This window comes from Scophthalmus maximus, chromosome 20, assembly GCF_022379125.1.
Source record: "Scophthalmus maximus strain ysfricsl-2021 chromosome 20, ASM2237912v1, whole genome shotgun sequence".
NCBI lineage: Eukaryota > Metazoa > Chordata > Actinopteri > Pleuronectiformes > Scophthalmidae > Scophthalmus > Scophthalmus maximus.
The window spans coordinates 7,263,247-7,284,201 of record NC_061534.1 but is presented as its reverse complement, the minus strand read 5'-3'; the positions used below and the strand labels follow the sequence as shown (position 1 = coordinate 7,284,201).

At 43.5% G+C, this 20,955-nt stretch overlaps 1 protein-coding gene across 2 annotated transcripts in view; it reads left to right on the top strand.

The window, feature by feature from the left end:
- The window catches only part of sardh (sarcosine dehydrogenase), a 32,891-nt gene extending 12,215 nt beyond the window's left edge, over positions 1-20,676 (top strand). For both annotated transcript variants that reach the window (XM_047329518.1, XM_047329519.1), the window contains exons 11-22: positions 3,376-3,466; positions 3,695-3,836; positions 7,992-8,075; positions 8,322-8,435; positions 8,910-9,048; positions 10,488-10,601; positions 11,492-11,639; positions 14,881-14,974; positions 17,270-17,432; positions 17,590-17,758; positions 18,064-18,199; positions 19,518-20,676. In XM_047329518.1, the coding sequence (XP_047185474.1) occupies positions 3,376-3,466; positions 3,695-3,836; positions 7,992-8,075; positions 8,322-8,435; positions 8,910-9,048; positions 10,488-10,601; positions 11,492-11,639; positions 14,881-14,974; positions 17,270-17,432; positions 17,590-17,758; positions 18,064-18,199; positions 19,518-19,646 (1,523 nt within the window). In that variant the 3' untranslated portion in view covers positions 19,647-20,676. The remainder of the gene's footprint in view (positions 1-3,375; positions 3,467-3,694; positions 3,837-7,991; positions 8,076-8,321; positions 8,436-8,909; positions 9,049-10,487; positions 10,602-11,491; positions 11,640-14,880; positions 14,975-17,269; positions 17,433-17,589; positions 17,759-18,063; positions 18,200-19,517) is intronic.
- Positions 20,677-20,955: the final 279 nt, after the last annotated feature.

The following is a 20,955-nucleotide window of genomic DNA, read 5'->3' as shown; positions in this document are numbered from 1 at the left end:
AGACATCTCCTGTGTCAACTTTACTGAAAACAAATGATACATATCTCTGACCATTGTATACTTTCAAACACTCCATGGTTCATTCAGCTTTCCCTTGAGGGAACTGTCAAGTGTTAGAGCTAGAAGGTTCAGATGAATCCTCCAAGAAAGTAAATGGCAAAAATAAAGGGTAAGAAAAGAAGCAAGGGGTAATGGCTGAAGAGTGTTTCTCCTAGACTCTGACCCAGCCTTCGCTGATCTCTGTGGACACTCTCAACATGCAAATGAATAATGGAGTGCCTTTGGAGTCCACCGAGGACGCACAAAAACACATAGAACACGACAACAACCCGGGTCACTCCGTCGCCTCCCTCTGACATTAGACGGGGAGGAATGTGGGCATCTCAGCAATCTGCAAAACGTAGCGAGAGAGGGGGCGTAAAGGGCAAAGTAATCGCCATCAGCGTTAACAGATGGTTGCGGGAAAGCTGTTTGCCGCACATGACTCCGGGGGGTTGAGCTCTCGAGTGTTTATGACAATAGCGAGGGAAGTGCTGAGAGGTGTGCTCCTAACGAGTGCCATACAGTGGTTTCAACATTAACACATAACACAAAGACCTTTTGTAATAACAAAGACCCCTCTTTTTTTTTGCTTCAGAAGTGTGGTTTTTTTTGAAAGGTCCTTGCAAATTGATGATGAATTCTTGCTGTTCTTGAGCGCCTTCTCTCTTGCTTTCTTAGTCCCCAATCAAATTTTTTTTTTCATGAGACACTCATTCTGACCACCACTCCTTGGAGATGGTCACACATGTGTAATGGAAATAATGATTCATCATGTTCATTCTTGAACGGAGTGGGGTAAAATGCTGCACGCCCTTGTGATCTGGACTGTGTTTTGAAGTGTCATGCTGGTACTAAGCTCATTGAAATGGGCCCCGAGTCACTGATATGATATCACACCTGGTACCTGTGACCTTTCCCTATGTCGTCCTTTATCCCTCTATGTTTTCCTCTCTCTATGTCCCACTTCATCGCACACACATGAACCCTCACAGCTTATTTGGCTCGAGTCAAGGCAATAAATTGAATAATCCACAAACCACAGCGTGCAAATTGACGGATTCACATTAAAATATCCATCACATAGTGCTCTGTAGTTTTTTTAAAGCCTGAAGTTGTCTTCTCTCATTTTCTGGTGTTCACTTTGGTTCCCAAACCATCAGTAGTTCGTCTTAGTTGAAAAGTAACATTTGTTGCCTGGTAACCTTAAGGTACTTATTCTTAGAGTCATGTCCAACACGTGGAACTCCTAACTTGGGAGTACATTTACTTATTGTGATTATGGATTTTAATTGCTTTTAACTGCTGCAACTCTTACCCAGCTGCATTACCATCATGCTCATGATCACAATAATGAGCCCCTTCCCGGGTATTACGGCGAGCTGGGTCTTTTCATCTCATTATGGGGCGCAGAAAATTGCCTGTATTTAAGGCAGTACTCTATGGAGGCAGTGGAAGCCATTGGGTTCACTGGCATGATGCTTTTTGCTCAAATGGTAGGTGACACAAATTGCAACAGGACCGCATGACCTCATCTAATTACAGTTGTGGTTCAGTGGAGGATGCAGAGATACATGGAAGACGTGATGGCAATGAGCTAGTCTGAGTCCTAATTGTAGAGATTTAGTCATTTAAAAGGGAAATGTCATTTACCTTTTGCGTTTTCATTTTTTTCAAAATAAAAAGGCAGAACAATGATGGTTGTTACTGTGCAACTATTGGGTTGGGAAGCACATCCTCCAAAATGTCCCTTTATATGAAAACAATTTTTTCCACCAAATTTAGTACTGTTATCACCAAGATGCCCAAATATCTTTTCACATACAAATCACAGAACACGTGTTTTCTGGGCTTCCGGTAGAGAAGAAAAACCACAACCCCGTGTGTTTCCTCCCTCTATTCAAAAGCATCACTTGAATTATTTGCAAGATCACTGTAAGAGATGGGGGAGAGAGCAAATATCTGAAGACAATCTGAGAGCGACGGAGAGGCAGTGAAGGATAATGACATAGAGAGGAACAAACGTTTGCACAGCATAGACAAACAATGATGGAGTGAGACACCAATAGCGGGGACGGGGTGGAAGTGGGAAGGCGGTGAAGGGGGATGACGAGACGAGTGGAAGCACGAGCATGAGGGTTCACACGCAGATACGCGCTCACACATCAGCGTGGTTATCTCCGGTGACATTTATCTGTGCCCCCTCGCCTTGCTGGTTGTCTCCGCAGCATCTCGGGAGAACTCCATCATCTGCGTCCCCCAACCCTCCTCCCTCTTGTCTGTTCACTTTTGCGTCCATCCGTCCACCCATCCTGCCCGCCATTCAAACGTCCACCCAGGCATGACTAGGAGTGACAGTGCCGGCAAATGGGTGAAGTGATAAGAGATGGAGGCAGAAGGATGGGGGGGGGGATGCGAGGACGCACTGGTCCTGATGCTACACATTGATGTAATACGTATATATGTGCAGAACAACACACAAACACACACTAAAAGCATTTTATGAGCTACACAAAACAAAAAGGGGGTCGCTTAAAGGGAGCAGCTCATTAAGCCAGCCACTCCGGGACCGGATGGATTATTGAACTCCCAGTGTTAGTTGTTTGAGATAAACCGACTGCCGTAGCCATTACGTGCATCGGATGATGTCAGCTTGCTCAGGGGCAGCTGTGAGCAAGGGTCAAATGATGGTAGAAAGGTCAAAACAATCCTCTGTAGGTCATATGACATATAGAGGCAGTGGCAGGGGACGAAAATTGCTCTGGTCATATTCAATGTTCAGATTTTCTACTCTCATTTCCCCGCTAGTGTTTGTGCATCACAGTTTCTCAGTCCATGGCGACATATTTTGTTCTGTTTGACATTTTATCAAGTACAAGGAGAGTTTTCGGTGAAAATTATCATCCTAGTCCAGAACCAGAACATATTTAATTAAAAATTAAGGGACATAAAAAAAAGAAGCAAATCCTCATGTTATGGCAGGCATTTGACAGCGTTGCCATGAACACATAGAAAGTCTGTGGCGTTTTCGAGATGTGCTCACAGCGTGTTCAAACTTATTTATTAGCGAAATTCAATTCAAATCAAATTGGACTAATTAATTTACCCATACACAGAAAGTAATGAAACAGCATGATTATCTTTCCAAAAATATGTCTCTTAACACCTCATTTTCAAGGAGCTTGAACCAGCAAGTGTTTTATGGATTTTTAAAAAAAAAATTTTTTTTATGAAATTAATTTTCTCAGCAGCAGGGGTTTCTGTAAGGAACTGATTGTGACTAGGAGATGCTGTTCATAACGGTCTCTGTGTCGTCACCTGCTCTCTCTGTGTCAGGTATGATGCTGGGAGGAGGCTGTGGTAGAGAGCTGGCTCACTGGATCATACACGGTCGACCTGAAAAGGATATGTATGGATACGACATCAGGTACATCGCAGTACACGAGTTCTGTATTAAAAAACACATAAAGGTTATGAGCACTGGCCGTTGCCCCAGGAGGTTTTCATAGGTTTGGGTGCTACTCTGCAGAGCTGAACATGGTTTTGAGCTCCTGATTTTATCAAAGGGCAGCGGGGAACCAGAATAATAATGAAGTCGGAATGATTGTGACTTTTAATGAGCACTAATTTTGATTTCCCCACCCTCCTGTCTCAGGCGTTTCCACAACTCGCTGACGGACAACAAACGCTGGATCAGAGAGAGGAGCCATGAGTCATATGCTAAAAACTACTCTGTGGTGTTCCCCTTTGATGAGCCGCTGGCGAGTCGAAACATGAGGAAGGACCCCTTCCATCAGGTACGATGAGCGGCTCGATCTCCAGTGCTGACCGCTCAACAGAATGTTCCTAGAGGAAACAACTATGACGCTGTGTCTTGCTGTGAGGTTTTGTCAGACTCCCTTCAACCGTGGTTTCGTGAGTCATTGAAGTCGAGGTGGCACAGCGTCGAACGGAGAAAGAAAGAAATCACTTGAAAAGATGTGGAAAAGGAGTGAAAAGAACCATGAATTAATCATTCACTGATTGGATAACATACTATTAGACACATTTTCATATTTTAGGGAAAATAATGTGACGCACTAAAATTAGTAAAACACATTCCTAGAGTGATGGATAAAATTAGTTATTGTGTGAGCTGGAGTGGTTTTCTTGTAAGTCATTGAACCATTTAAGTATAATGAAACGGCTGAAAGCAGAGATGTTGTAAGACCAAATGGATACAGATTTTTCCAAGATCTGCTAAACGTTAAACAAACCGTGGCTTTATTCCGGCACTTTCAGTGCAGCGTTTTCTATTTCCCAGGATTTAGACGTAAAACCTTTTGCAAACTTTCTGGACCCTATTCAACAAGTTTTTTTTAAACGTAAAGAGGGGTTCAATAGTCTGTCCACTGTAGAGGAAACTAGTTCACTTCTGTACGTCACAGGAGCAATACAACCCGACCAATCACCTTCGATCGCTGCCTATATTTTTCGAGGTTGTATGACTCACTGATTGATTTTTGCTTTGCCCTCCTTCAGCCATTCAATCCGCTCTGTGTCCTGTTTTTTTTTTTCTCCCTTCAATGTATCAAGCCTTCACTTAAGTTTCTCTCCCCTGATATTCTTTCATTTTCACTTCATCCCCAGCGCAATTCCCTTTTCCTCCGCTCATCCTTTGATCTTTGTCCTCGTTACGGCCTGCGCTCGGCGTGAGCGATGAAGAGTTGCCGCTGTCTCTTTCCCTTTATTAGCCTCTCTAACCCCAGTGTCTGGTTGACTAATTGAGACGGTAATGTGGCGATGGGGAGAACCAACCGATAAACGATGCGGAAACCCAGGCATGAACATTTGTATTCTTAATTGTACAGAGAAGACAGAGATTACAATTTCTTTGTTTTGTCTGCCTCTCCTCCCGCCCCCTCCTCTCTCCTGTCCTCTCTGACCAAAACTACAGGCAGATAGCGTATTCATGCAGAAGGCAGTCAACGGTGTAACTTATCCCCAGCAGCTACATTTATTCATGCGATCCCTGCCAACATTACTACAAATGATAAACTTAGCTTCCCGAAGCCTGGTCCTGGGTGTCTCTCAGCTTCCTTTTTCTCTTTAGCCCGACACAAACTCTTAATGGGACTTGCCACCATATTTTATGCATTAATGACCCACTTAGCTATGCTTTCCTGTTCCAGACTTCATTTACCTTTCACTGGTGCAATTTCTACCCCCGCTCACGCATGCAGACATTCTTTCAGAACATATTGCCCTCACACAGATTGCATTAGCAGTCTTGTCAGTGTCTTTTTGTGGCTCACGTCTACTAGAGCTTGTTTTTTTTAGCTCCCTGACACCTTTCATGCACAATTAAACAGAATTCCCAAGGACATTTTTTTCAAGATTTTGTACCGGAAACATTTTAAAAGTCTTTTGAGCTAGTGATTTATGTTCCCAATGAATTTCACTAATGTTATGAAGACTAATGGACTGTTTTGGATTAATTACTATGTGCTTACTGTTTGCAACATTTTTTTTTTCACAAATTAACAACTGTGAAAGTTGTGAAAGGATGTCACAGACACGAGAGGTGGTTTGATGTCAATTAATTCATAAATGAATGAGCTATTAAAAATGCAAACCTTCAATTTTATTTTATTATTATTATTTTGTAACTCTCAGGTGTGAAACACTAAATGGCTGTCATTCTGTATAATGACAGTGGTTTGACATTCCTGTGTCTTAAAACCACAAAGTTATTGAAGATTGAAATGGGTCGTCCCTGACAACGGCTTTAGTAACATTGACATTCAACGCCTTGCGCTCTCTCCACTGCATCGCCATCTTTGGTGATTTTGATTCGATCAAATCTGTGAAAAGTCTAACGGAATGAGCTCTCCAAAGTATGCCCAAAACTGGGACAGATCGAGGTTTAGACTCGGAGCTAATGAAGATAACAGCCGCGAAAAACCGACGAATGTGAAATATGAAAATGACTTCATGCGTCTTGGGTGATCCGATCACAAGTGCGTCAGTTCGCACTTTGCATGCGTCTCCACGTGCGTCTCGGGCGACCACTCGCGAGCACGTCGCTTCCCCGCTCTATATGCAAACACTGAAAACGTCCTTCAGCAAAGCCCAGCGCGCTCACTGCTAAAAGAATGTGCCCGTGTGCGGCCTCGACCACCTGTGGTCCGAGTGATCGTATCGCAACGGGTCCTTATTGCATCTTCAGTGCTCTCAACACCGTACTCTGAGCAGTCCATTTGTGATTGGATTACAGAGGTGCGTGTTAATGGCAGTGATCAACAGGGCCATGGAATCGCTGTGAGATTGACGTGGCAGCCTTAGCAGCGTTATTCTGATTATCTATTGTCCAGGTCCAGCAACATGCAATTTAAAGCACAAACGTTCATCACTGCCTTCTCCAGCTAACAAAAAAAAAGACCATTGGCATGATAACAAGTGCAGGGTCAGCTGTGCTCATGTTATTGTAAGTGTAACTATGGCATCAGATTTCACGACACCCGTCTACAGTATGGTGCACGGCAAAGACGCTGCTCCCAGGTAGCCAGACGCTATGTCGAAGGACAGCACAGTCCCTGCGAGACGAGGTTCGTCCAACCCTCCGCTGCAAGCCCATAAACCCCTGCTAATCACTCATCGGGGGGCCATCACCTAGCAACTAGCCTCCCTGCTGTTGGCGAGCCTCAGACAAACGTAGGAGGTGGCGGAGCAAAGATGGGAAAAACGCAGGAAAAAGTCTCAATTATTGTTTTTTTTTTATAAATGAGCTTTTGGTGCACGATCATCACGCCATGCATTATGGCTAAGGAGTATTTACGGGGGTTGATCGGCCAAGCAGGCCGTCCCTGTGGTGGTTATGAGGCGGTCTACTTTTAGGAGGCAACGCGAGCATCTTTTCAGACCATCAACCAGCCATCTCCGCTCACACGTTTCCTCCACCTCGGTAGCGCAGATGGTAAATATAGCTCAGTGTGGGAAGGTTTGGCAAGAGACAGCTAGCTGCCTGCTAAGAGGAAAGCATAGCAGAACATACCTACCAACGGTGGGCGACTGTCAATTTTTTAACAAGGAGGATGGCGAGCGCTGAAATATCTAATATTAAATACCTCATCACTGTTCAAGAAACTAGGGATTAACAGGGCGTCCTATATTTGCAACAGTTTGAACTAAAAGAGGATTTTGTCAGCACATCTCATCTATTTCCTCCCATGTGAGATTGATTTTTAATAGTTAGGAAAGTTAATTTCTTTCTCATTTAGGCATATCGAAATGTTTTTTTTAAAGCCGCACTAAGTATTATTTGTCATCAGCTCTATGGACTATTTCTAGTGTCTTTCAGCTCATTGTGTTTGGTTCCAGCTTCACGGTTCACTCTCACAGTTCAACCTCGCTTGCCACAGCTGTTGCCAGCGACAACGCTCCGATGGGCCCACTGAGCGCTGCCAGCCCAGGACCAAATGGCAAATTTAACAACTGGTGAACATTGTGTAGAGCATTTAGCCCCTGAAGTGCCAGAAATTTTTTTTCTCAGGGGGAGGGCGGAGACCAAAATAGAGCTAAAAGGGTTATAAATATTGCGCTCCCATCTTTCAGGAGGCCCAAAACAACTTTAAATAAATGCTAATGTTGCTCTGTGTCTGCTGGTTGTTGTAATAGACAACTGTTTGCGAGTTCACAGTAACAACTTTACTTTAGGGTGATGTAATGTGTCGTTTGTTCCTGCTAGTTATTCATCCTGCAAGTAGCCACCTAAATGAGTTAGAGCGGCGAGCGATGTTGTTCAATATGAGAACGGAGTTGCGACCAAAGATATGCTTTTAAATAAAATGAAAAGGGCATTGACATCCGTTCTGTTGTTCCAAAGTAAACATTGAATAGCAAACCGTCTCATCTCTGTGTGCTCTGCACGGATTTTTACTCTCTTTGTTTGTGTGTGTGATTGTTTGTTTTAGGTGCTGACGGAGCACGGCTGCGTGTTCCAGGAGAGACATGGCTGGGAGAGACCTGGCTGGTTTAACAAAGACGGACCTGCTCCTGTGAGACAACACACACATTTACTGGACACAAGCCAATTGATTTATTTACATATTGACAAAAGGCACCTGGAAAGACATGCTATTTTTTTTCACAAGGCTTGCTGTATAGGACCTGTTGACTGCCAGTAATGGACATCACTGACACAGTATCTTTGCCCAGTGCTTTTGCTTACTCAGCACTTGAGAAACAATAATGATGAGTTAACCTCTAACTTTGTTAGTTTGTTTGCCTTTATTGTGACAAAGGTTAAAGACTACGATTACTACGGAGCTTATGACAGTCAGAAGAATGTCAACTACAAATACAACGAATTGCTGGGGAAAGAATACACCTTCGACTTCCCTCCGCACCACGACGTGGTAAGACACCAGGTGTAAATGTGTGTGAACGTGTGTGTTACTGAGCCGAGCGTTGTTCGTTAAATTGCATGCAGCGCGATTCCTATGTCGGACCACAATGGTGCAAACATTTTAGAGTGGTCAGATGAGTATGACTGTTCTCTAAAGGCTCCCATGAGACAAGGGGACACGTGTCCTCGTGGGGAACAACGGCCACGGTCCGCAGGCAGAGTAGAGAGGATAGTCGGCGAGTTTTATGGTGCATGGAGGAGTTTGAGGGTGAGCACCAGACTAACTCAGCAGCTTGGCGGACGTATCGCAAGGAGAGAATGACAATCTTGATGTAAAAACTGCGCTATATGGTCCCTTTCATTTCCTGTGACGCATGCTGCATTCAAGGACAGCGCCAAAGATATATACAGTCATGGTGGGAATGTCAAACAGAGGACACATGTTGTGATTATTTTTTCTCTCTCTCTCTCTCTTTAAATGCAGATAAAGAGCGAGTGCCTCTCATGTAGACACGGTGTGGCGGTGTTTGACATGTCCTACTTTGGAAAGTTTTATCTCACCGGACCAGATGCCAAGAAGGCGGCCGATTGGCTGTTCACTGCTGATGTCAACAAGAATCCAGGTCAGTCTGGCTGCTACCGACACACACACACAAACACACACACACACACACACACGCACGCACACACGAACACACGCACACAGACAGATGGGGGAAGATTGACAGACAGACGAAGAGGTCCAATACATGGATAGAGTGTATAATATAAGAAAAACATGCCACACTTCCACAAAAATCACAAAATACCTGCGCGCCAGTAAACAGTGTAGTGTCTTAGGCCCGCTGAAGGAGAACGTGGTGACATGGGAGTCGTCATGAGTCTTCAGTGCCTAATCTATTTGTAACTTTTTAAAACCTCCCCGCTTCCCTGCAGTGACAGATGTGGATATGGATATCTGTCAGTCTGTCTTAAATAACTGTCACAGAGCAGAGAACTCATATGGCACAAGATAGTGAAAAAAAACAACACAACTCTATTTATGAGACAGCTTCCAGAAAAGACATCATGCAACATTTTATATGGAGTAGTTCTCCCTACGACCTGTGAGTGTGTACATCTAGTGTTCAACAAACAACAGGGAACGCGTTTACTCATGTGATACCTCTAAATATAATATCTAATTAATGTCCTGTATCTTCTTTATTGATTCATTGTGCTAGCAACTATTTATTCATTTATTATTTTTGATAACGCATCACCCCTTAGCCCTTTTGGATTTTTTGTCTACTCGTCAAGTTCTCAACATTTAGCAATTACATTGCTAATGGGATATTTCATGTCTCAGCAGTCCAACTCAGGCTTCAGCGACATATGTAGACACTGTTTTCTTTATTACCTCTGACAGAATGAAGCGGTATCATCAGTCATTCAGTCAAATGAGAGATGACCGAGGGGCAGTCACGTATTAGCATGTCACCGCAGCCATCAGCTCCTTTGGGCGATGGATAATGGAACGTGTTATCATTTTACGTCTCTTGTAATTATGATGCAGACTTCATTCATTAGTAAATAATTTTTAAGGATGCCTTCGTTATGAATGTCATCGCTAATTGAGGTTCTCAGCAGTCGTTGGTTTTTAATGGGGTTCATTTTTCAAGTCATTTCCTTGGTAACCATTGCTCAAAAAGACAAGGTTCACATGTCGTCAGGGCGAGTGTGTCCCCGAGGCAGAACCCGACAATGACTGCTGCCTAAAAACAGCAACGTTGTGAAAGAGCTTTAAGCCAACACAAAGGTTTTTAAAAATTCCTGCTTATTTACGCATGAGGTGCAGGAAAGCAGACACACACACAAACACGGTCACACGAAAATCTAAGAAACTAGATTGCCTACAAAGAATCAGTTCTAAACAGAAGATTAACCTCCGATTCGTGTTCAGTTCTTATGTTTTAATTTTTTTATTTGAACATTTCTGTCGGCTCTGTTCCAAGCGACTGCACACTTTAAATTGGCCTACAAATTATGCCAGGAGAATTAAATGCGTGTGTGTGTGTTTCAGGCTCCACTGTGTACACCTGCATGCTGAATAAAAGAGGAGGGGCGGAGGCTGACCTGACAGTGAGCAGACTGGAGCCTGGTGCCGCCATCCTGCCCCTGGCACCAGAATCCAACGGTGAGAAGCTGTGTGTGTGTGTGTGTGTGTGTGTGTGTGTTGTGCTTTTCTTATTTTATCTCTTCCATCTTTTTCTGTGCTTCTGCTTGTTATTCCACCGCTGTTGTGTTTTGTCAGCTGCTGTATTTTATATTTTATTCCCCGTCTGATACGTCTGCCATTCTGTTGTATCTTTATCGTTGTTTTGCTCCTTTGTATTTGTTCTTCTGTCTCCCAGTTTATCTGTAAATCCTGCTGCAATTTACTCTGCAATTTATCAATCTGTTCTTCCACCTATCATTACATTGCCTTTCTGTCTGTCTGAAATCTATTATCCGACTTCAATCACTCCACGAGTCACTCATTTTACTTACTATTCTATGTTTTTGCTGTGTAGTTTCTTTTCATCATTTTCAATTTGCAAAAAACCCCGAAACAAATATAGTGCTGACAGAAGAAGTGAACGAAATTTTCAATTTTTGTTATGGTGGAAAATCTGCCTTTTATGTTACTTCAATTTTCTGCAACAGTATCTGATAGAAGACATCTCCAGGCACACAGAGATCACAAGAAATAGAGGCATTTATATTACAGCAATTAAATGCCATAATGTTATGATTGATTCATTATACCATACTGGTATGTCCTCTTGAATATATCAACAAGAAAGGTGCTTGAAGGTAACATGACTGATTTATCTTATTCACTCATAACATTGAATTAATGTACATGTAACGTCTGTGAGCGTTTTGTTTTTTCGATGGAGCTGTGAGTTAATGTGCTGTGCTCTTCAATTTGTCATTCTGCCTGAATGTTTTCTCTCCGTTATTGTACTTGTCTAATGTTCCATCTCTCAATGTTTCTGTCTCTCTCCCTTTAATCATTTCTTTCCCCTCCCACCTTCTCTGCAGGCGATGCGTACTACCTGGCCATCGGAGGCGGCGTGGCAGAACACAACTGGAACCACATTAGAACCGTTCTGCAGGACCAAGGTTTCCGCTGCCAGCTGACAGACCACTCTGAGGACATGGGGATGATCAGCATCCAGGGACCGAAGAGGTGGGAGGAGAATGGAGGGAGCGGGAGGGAAGACGTCTATGAATGAATGGGAACAATGACATGATTTATGTATCCAGGTGAGAAAAGGGGAACAAAAGAGTGAGTGAGCAGGGGAGAGAAGAGGAGAGGAGAAAAGAAGAGGGTAACAGATTGGTCCAAAGACGGGTTATGATTCACATCCTGGACACGAGAGGTGTGGAAACTGAAAATACCAGCTGGTGGATCAATAAGTGCAGGGATGAGTGGCTATTTTCAAGACTTGGCAATGGGCATGATAGGTGAGCACAAGGACAGGTGGACTGAAAACAGGAGACAGACGGAGGGAGGTTCAAGGTTAATTCTGCACTCTATCAGCTCTTCCACAATGCTGCGAACCCTGCAGCTAGAGTAGATTCAAAGTGAATGATGAGGATAAAGGTTTCTCGGAGTAGTTTCGCTTTCCGTCTCAACACCAGTTTACACCCTGGCACTGTCACCTAAATGCAGTAAGACCCATCCCTTTAGAAACATGAGGCATCATAGAGACGAGAGCAACGTTGACTCAAACTACTGGACCAGAATTTTAAAAAAGAATCTTTGAACCCAGTTCTCAACATGGATTGAATGGGATTCTTGTATAATAACATTATATTTATGCAATGACTGTGGCATTACTACAGCCTAATATGGATACTGGTGGTTAATCCAACCGGAAGGTCTGCTTTTCTCAGTCTCAGAGTTGGACCGGATATAAGTTGGTAGTCTTGTTTAATTAAAAGGCTGTTGTAGAATGAAGGCCCCTTCATATATTTGTACAGTAGGCACATTGCAGTATCCTACCTTGGTTCACATTGCTCCACTATAATGTAATTTATTTTATATTATTTCTTAGTTTTTTCTTCTTTTGCATGATTCTTTCCCCTAATCAACATCATTGGCATCTTCTTAACTTTCTCTTCTTTCTTTATCCCCTTTTTTTTGTCAGAAATCAAATGACCTAACCTGAAAATGTCACAGTATTCCGTTTTTTGTCATCGGCACCGTCATCCATTGAATTCTTCATCTGAGGATTAGAAATCGTGTGCTGCACAGGTGAAAATGGTCTTTCTCATTCGGACATAGGAGGCGCTCCAAGCTTGTCACTTGGTTCTTGTCTCCTTCAGTTTTTCTTTCTTCTTCACTCGCAGTGCAAGCCGGGCCACCTTTACCTCCTTGTCTATCTTCTCCCCCCCCCCCCCCCCCATCACTGCACCTCGCCTTTGTTCCTCCATCTTAGCAGCAGCAGCAGGGTTAGGCCAATGTGTTCTCTGTGTGGGCTGTGTCGATTTCTTCTCCTTGAGGCTTTTTCTCCTCTTCTGTTGTCCAAAGTTTTCCTTTCTCTCAGTCGTCATGTGTCTAGATTTAATCCGACTCTTTCTCAGTCTCCTATCCCTGCTCTTTATTTTCTTCTTCATATATTTCTGTCCCTCTTGCTTTTGTTGCCTTCATCAAACCAGAAATCAGTGGCAGCAGATTCCAAAACAGAGACTGGAGCCATTATATAAATGTCCACAATGTTGTATCACGATACAAGACTATGGAACTGCGATACCCCAAACGAGACCCTCTGCCCCCGCTGCAGCTGCAGCCTGTTGAGCTGCCTCACCACTGATGTACCAAAACTCATTTTTCATTTCACAATTAACACTATAACACATGCAAATCCCCAAATTTAGGACAAGTTATATATGTTATAAATACTACACATTGTACCTAACTGCAAGTATCATGTGATACTTTTTGGTCCTATCATGATGCTCGTGATCATGATCACGCCCACCGTAATAGGTAGGCTAGTTAAATTAGCTCAAGATGGATAATTACCGCTAGACAAACCCGCGGCAAATTCAAGTGAATATTTTGGATTCTCCCACAAACAAACAAGAAAAAAAGACCCAACAACCAAACCATGGTAATGGAGGATTGTTACACCCTTATTCATTATAAACGCACGCTCACACTCATGCACAATAGGGTGTTGCTCAAGGAGCTCATTGAGTTTCATCTCAGACATTATCAGCCTGTGTGCGTGTATTCTAAACAAGACCATGTCACTGCCACATACGAGGAGCGGCGGTTAGTCAGCCCTCCAATGTTTGGGTCTTATGGAACAAATTGATCTCCTCAAAGCTTGAGGAGAGAGAAAATTGCAGCGTTTATGGAAACGCGTTTGTCTGTGTGCTTTGCTTCCCACATGAGTCTGATTCTAATTCTCCGGGGGAGGGGAGTCCCCAAACTCAGCAGATTCCCTCTCGGAATCGGAAAGGGTGAAACTGCCGCTTGCTGGGTCCGCTGTTCTATAGAACGAATAACATTATGAAGTGATGTGATCTCCTGTAAGAGAGCCATGCGTGTTCGTATCCATCTGCTGATCCTCAGCTGAGCCACATTTAATCAGCAAATCAGTGAAACTAATTGGTGGGTCCAAGACCCCTTTACCGCACGCACACACACACACACCACACACACACACACACCACACACACCACACACAAACAGAGCCACTCACTGATTATATATAGCTAATTGGCTACTCGCTCGTGGGCTCTTGAGTTCAGTGAACAAAGCCTTGCATGAAGGAGGACAGAAACTGGAGGACAGCCTGAAGAAAATATCAGACTGTGCGTCGTCCCCACATGCATGCCTGCACACATCCATATATAAATATGCAAGAAATGTTTTATTCACATAGAAGACCATATCCGCGTACGCACACACATCCACACCGGTTTCCTTTTTGAAAGGAGGACACCCACCTAGATACACACATGTACGCACAGATGTGACCCGAGCCCTTCCCCAAATATCTTCAACCCTGGCTCCCTGCCACACCGCTGCAAAAATATCTCCCAGAAAAGGCCCCACGCACTGTATTCTCTACCCGCCCACTCACAAACACACAAGTGTGCAAGGAGCAAAGTAACCTAAACTTAGTCCCTTTTTTGTTGACTCATCTTTATGTAATTTTGATTTTTAGAGAGAAGGGGGAGAGAGAGAGAGGTGTGTGTGTGTGTGCGGCTGACGGTTTGAATGTTGTTTTTTTCTTCAAATATGTAAGATTTACATTTAAACTCTATGGTTAATTTCCTTATAGTTCCTGCATTACATCTGAAGCGAAGAATGCCAAAGGGACACAAGTGTAAATTTAAAAGAAATGTATTGATCCACTTTGAATAACTGCTCTATTTTATGATTTTCCGTGTTTTTCTCTCTCTCTCTGCAGTCGTGAGGTACTTCAGGAGGTGCTGGACACCGACCTGAGCAACGAAAGTTTCCCCTTCTCAACCCACAAAGTTGTCAACGCAGCAGGACATCAGGTGAGAACACGCACACACACACACACACACACACACACGCACGCACGCACGCACACTTTTGCATGGTGCCTCAAAACATTTCAGTATTAACTGGATATGGCACATATGTCGGTGTCAAAATGACCCTGTCAGTGCTTGTTGAAAAGAACATGTTAAATACTTGTTGCTGCTGAATGAAACTGGTTTATTATTTCAAAGGCTTGGTCGAAGGAGATGACTGTGTGTGTGTGTGTGTGTGTGTGTGTGTGTGTGTGTGTGTGTGTGTGTGTGTGTGTGTGTGTGTGTGTGTGTGTGTGTGTGTGTGTGTGTGTGTGTGTGTGTGTGTGTGTGTGTGTGTGTGTGTGTGTGTGTGGAACAGATGACGTGTCTATGGCTTGTGTGTTTCTCCTCCTCTTTCCACTTTTTTTACCTTCCATCTCTTTCAATTTTTGCCCCTTAAGTTTAGCAACTCAAAAATCAGAACAAAGTTTGCTGCCGTTCATGAGCGTATTAATGAATAATAATGTAGATCAAGAGTTACAAAAATACTGTAAGGTGCGAAGCCTCAGCTTCTCGAGTCGACCTCTACAGAATTTCTCAAAAAAGAGCTTGTTGTACTGGCACATGCGTCAACACGCACACACACACACTCTAGCTCTTAGTTGCTCTTGCGTGAATTATGCAGCACTCCATTGATGGCAGTCGGCATCTTCTCACAGCTCGGCGGGAGGGTTTGTGTGTGTGAGTGTGTGTGCGCACGTGCACATTGTTTGTGCCGTGTTCTATCCCAGCTGGTTGCTGGCCCTGTCTGTGTGACATTTTAATGGCTGCACTGCTGCGAGAACAGAGCTCGCTCTCTGCCCTCTGCTCCACTCACAGCTCATTAGACTCTCGCGCTCGCCAGTCGAAAGCGAGTCGTGCTGGTTTGCATGTTAGATCACATGACTTTGTGTTTGTTTGAATTTTCGTCCGTGTTGCGTGTCTGCTACAAATTTCATGCCCGGCCTGGTAAACCCACGAGTGAGGGCGTGCATGAGGTATCCAATGTGTTTCTTTTTTTTTTATTTTGTCGCCTGTGTATGTGGTGGAGTGTGTATGGTGAACAAGCGCAGTCCTGCATGTACTGTCTTCCCCAGAGTTCCATGGTGTACATATGGGGCCCAGGGTGATCCCTGGCTGGCCAGATGGCCTGGCTGTCACAGCACCCACTGGGGAAACTGTTGGATAGTTTTTAGTTTTTTCTCTCCTCGTTTTGCACCCCCTCCCCCATTTTCTCACTTGCTTATTTTCCTTTTCCTCTTCCTCTCCTTTGCTTTCTCTAGTCTTTCGCATATCCTTTTTTTTTTTTTTTTGCATCTTAACCATTCTGGTATTCGTCAAACTGGATGTTATTGTCATTATTGTAATTAAAACCTAGTCTTTAAATTTGAAATTAAAAACAGAAAGCTGTCCCGTTGAAATCCTTATAGTTGCGCGGGCTACATAACATGGCGGATCCTCCTCTTGTCATCATGCCGGCTGACTTGTCTGCCGTGTCAATGTGCATCCACTGATTTCTTCACATTAGAGATAATCCCTTTTAAAGCTTAAGCTTATGTCCACGCTGGGAAAGATTGTTTGTGTCTGCAACTTTCCGAACTGAAAAGTTTTCATCGATTGCCAATAGATGAGAGGCTGTAGTTGTGGGTAATTGTTCTACACTACGGAAAGGTACGGGGTACTGTACTTTCTGTGTTTACGTTTGGGTGGAAAGATGTTAGAGAGATGTTATCTTTTTTAATTATTAGAATAACACCCATGATGAAAAATACTTGGATAATTACCCTTAAACCTTATTGATTTCTGGCATCTTTCCTACCTTCGGTACATCTCAATCCGTCTCTACCTCTTCCTCTGTAATCTTCTCTGTTCTATTCTCTCCGTCATCTAACTCTCTCTCCTCTCTCTGCTTCCATCGTCCTCCACCTCTCACCCCGAGAACAGTATATCTCATTCAGTGCTGAAGGAATTTTGGACACAGCATTCATTTCTAAGCAGTCTTCTTCTTTGTGCACCTTATCTTGTCCTCACATCCATTCTACTCTCATTCTTCCCTGCTGCTGTCTGGTTGTTTGTTTTTCTCCCTCCACAGCAGCAGTGGCACACGGAAAGTGCTGTTTGTATTAAAATGCATGACAAGTAAATCTGGTCCTTGAAGATGAAGGGCGTGCGTCCGTGCGTGGGAGAGAGTGAGCACACGCAGTCATGGCAGCTTGGTCCTCTGCATGCATTTCTCCAGCTCTCTAAGCCTCTTCTCTCCACCCCTCCCTTGTCCAGGTGCGAGCTATGCGTCTATCGTTTGTCGGAGAGCTCGGCTGGGAGCTGCACATTCCCAAAGACTCTTGCCTTCCAGTCTACCGTGCTGTCATGGCTGCTGGTGCAAAGCACGGCATCATCGACTCTGGCTACAGGGCCATCGACTCACTCAGCATAGAGAAAGGTAACTTTTAATAACAGGTCATAAAAAAACTAATCCTGACATCTAACATGTAGCCACTGAACGAAGCGGTTGAACCCGACACATATTAATGCAATATCGATATAATAAATGAAAATCGTTTTTGCTCTTGCTCACCACTTCCTCCTCTCTTTATCAGGATACAGACATTGGCATGCCGACCTTCGCCCAGATGACACGCCCCTGGAGGCGGGGCTAGCCTTCACCTGCAAATTGAAGAGTTCCATCCCGTTCCAGGGCCGCGATAGGCTGGAGAAACAGAAGGCGGAGGGGCTGAGGAGGCGCATCGTCTGCTTCACTATCGATGAGTCAGTAAAGCCGCAGATCTAAGTGCACGATATGTCTTTGAGACAACAGAAAATTCACAGATTGTCGGAAATTTTAGAAGACTCTTGTTTCTAAATTACAGCATTAATGCATTTGTCAAAATGTGCCGATGAGTAATCAGATTACTCTGAATGTTTATAGTGGAGACGAGTGTTAGATCGTAATCTAACTCTAAAATAAACTTGGATTAAATGAGTTGACTTTGTGAGGTTGTGAAACAAAAGGGGCACGTGTTTGAAATGTAATCACATTTTCCCTTCTCTCCCTCTCTTTCTCTCTCTCAAAGGAAAGTACCGATGTTCGGTCTGGAGGCCATTTTCCGAAATGGTGTTCCTGTTGGTCACCTACGGCGTTCTGACTATGGCTTCTTTATTGACAAAACTATTGGTTATGGATATATCCGCCACCCTGACGGAGGAGTGGTAAGGTTCCCTTTTTGGGCTCAATCTCATTACACACGGGCATGTACTATTTTTTCTCATTTGGTCTCAAATTCAACCTCCTTTTTCTTGAATATTGGTCGGTGCATCGGTGAGTCAAACAGTGTTGCTTGCTCCCCTGATGATAATAATAATAATAATAATAATAATACACACACAAAACGTCACAAATGGAAAATCGGAGGAAGATGGAGGCGGCACGGAAAGCACAAAGTTATTGGTTGAAGTTGTGTGTTTCAAGGCAACGACAATCTTTTTGTATTCAGAAAAGTTGGATTTGTCGAGTATTTTGATTTGTTTCTCTGAGTAGGTGTGTGTGTAATATTTGGTGTGTCCTGCATAATAAAGCAGACGAACACAGAGTCACACACATGCTAAAAGTCACACATTCACTCTGCTGGAGTCAAGATGAACTTAATAAATTAGATCTAAAAGTCATTATTTCAAAATGTGAACAAAGTTTTTTCACAACCACTTACTAATGATCAAATGCAGATTTTTATGATGGATTGTTTAGCTACATAGAAATTACTAAAACTGTTAAATAGGACAAACTTGGTGTGGATTTTGTGTCTTGTCGTTAAGATTTAAAAAAGGGAGGATTATGAGTGAACTATGAACACAGCTAAATCCAGGTAACTCTGGATCCAACTAGACTTCGGTCTCAGGTTATCACAGTGTGCAAAAGTACTTTTGTGCTTTTACACTGAGACAAGGGCGTTGCTGTAATTCATGGCGTGTCTTTACTCGAAGGTCATTAGGCTGTAGACATTTAGCGGACGCAGCTTTGTCCCTGAATGCGACTGTCAGTTAGGTTTAATCTGCGCTCACAGTGCTGTTCCCTCCAAAGCCTTCGACATGGAAGGTGTAAAAACTAAGTGATGAGAGAGGTGTGTGTGTGTGTGCGTACGTGTGTGTGTGTGTGTGTCTGCAGGGAGGGAAACGGGAGTCAGTCAGTGAAAATTAGCTCCCTGTGTAATGAGGGACGTGACATTGACTCATGAGTGAATGAATTGCTCTGTGTTTTTATCGCCCATGCATCATTCTGTCGTATCAAATATGAACACAGTGGAATGGCCAATCCTTTTTGCCGCGTCAGTTGGGAGCACAATTTTTGTGCATTAAATGGCGATCTCATTTTTTTCCTCTGTTTTAATTTTCACTGTCTCATTTCCCCCCAAATTTAAATTCCCCCCTCTCTCCGTTTATGCTCATTTTTCTCTTGGTTTTTTCTTGCCTCTGATTATGACTATATATTTTTTACCCCATCTCTCTCTCTCTCTCCCCCTTTCTTTGTCAGGTGAGTGCCGACTTCATAAGGAGCGGCGAGTTCACCCTGGAGAGGATGGGAGTGACGTACAAGGCCAAGGCCCACCTCAAAACTCCATTTGACCCTGAGAATAAACGGGTCAAGGGCATCTATGCTTGAGGACCACAAATGGGGGAAAAAAGAAAAAAAAACAGAAACAAACACATTCTGGTTGGAGAAAGAGGCGGAGCTGATTTTCTTTCCTCTCTCGTATGGATTGTCTACGATCTGTATCAAAGAGGTGCTGTGTTGAGTCTTTTCTGAGTGTTTTGATGTTGAGGGGGCTTTAAGTTCTCGGCTCCAACGAGAGTTCTGCACAAGTATTCCCAAACCACACACATGCCCTTCAGGTAGTTGGAGTCAATTGCAATGCCGGAGGTTTGTGCTGATAGTAATGACTAAACAAGAGTTTAACTTGCTCTTGTCGTATCCAAATCTGAGTCAGACAAGCCTGAGTGTTCTTCAGAGTTGGAGGGAAAAGGGAGAAGGAAACACCCCGAGGCACAACCGGTATAACAACCAGGGATACAACACTGCAAACAAAGAATGAGAGAAAAAGACTACAGTTATCATGGAAAGCGGCTGTTAACAAATACCTCAAGTAGGTACATTGTTCTACTGAGGCTATATGTTGACATTTCATATGCTTTAGATGGACGGTATTCATGAAATGCTTTTCTAGTCTTATCGACTAGTACGAGCCGCATTCACCCATTCACTCACACATTCATACAGCGCTTTTCCTTATCACACATCATTCATACACAGCCGTCGTGGGGCAATTCACAGTCAAGTGACTTGCCCAGGGTCACGTGCGGACTGAAGGAACCGGGGATCGAAACATCGACCTTCTGGTCAGTGGGCGACCCTCCCATTCGTCTTGTTTCTCTGACAAATCTTAACCTTTTCCAGGAATTACTTTAAACTGTGACGCATCTGCAGGACTCCCAGCGAACTCCTAGCTTGCTAGCTATGAAATCCTGTTTTCTGTTTCAGAATTTGTGTGTCTGCATGAAAATGTGCAAGGCTTTCCGTCATTAACTGGGGGAAAAAAAAAATGGAAATCACAATTTTTTTTAGTGCCTTGTTAACTGATCCAAGTCTTACACGCTGGTGCTGGTTTGTACAGTAATAAAAGATTTTTTGGTAATTCTTTGTGTTTACATAAGTGTCTACAAGTTAAATAACGCTATTCACAAAAACATAGCTTGTCACACACTGTGTGAACAGTAGCAAGTTAAGTTTGCTAGGAGAGGAGAGGCCTTGTGTGTATGTTTCTGCCGCACGTTCTGCCCAAAAATGTTTACTAAGAAGGCCATTAATCACTGAAATGGTTGTTCTCAGGGGTAGCGTATAGGTTAATAACGAGATTTATACGGGAAATGTGGAACACACTGATAAACACTATCACTGCTGCGCCTCTACACCA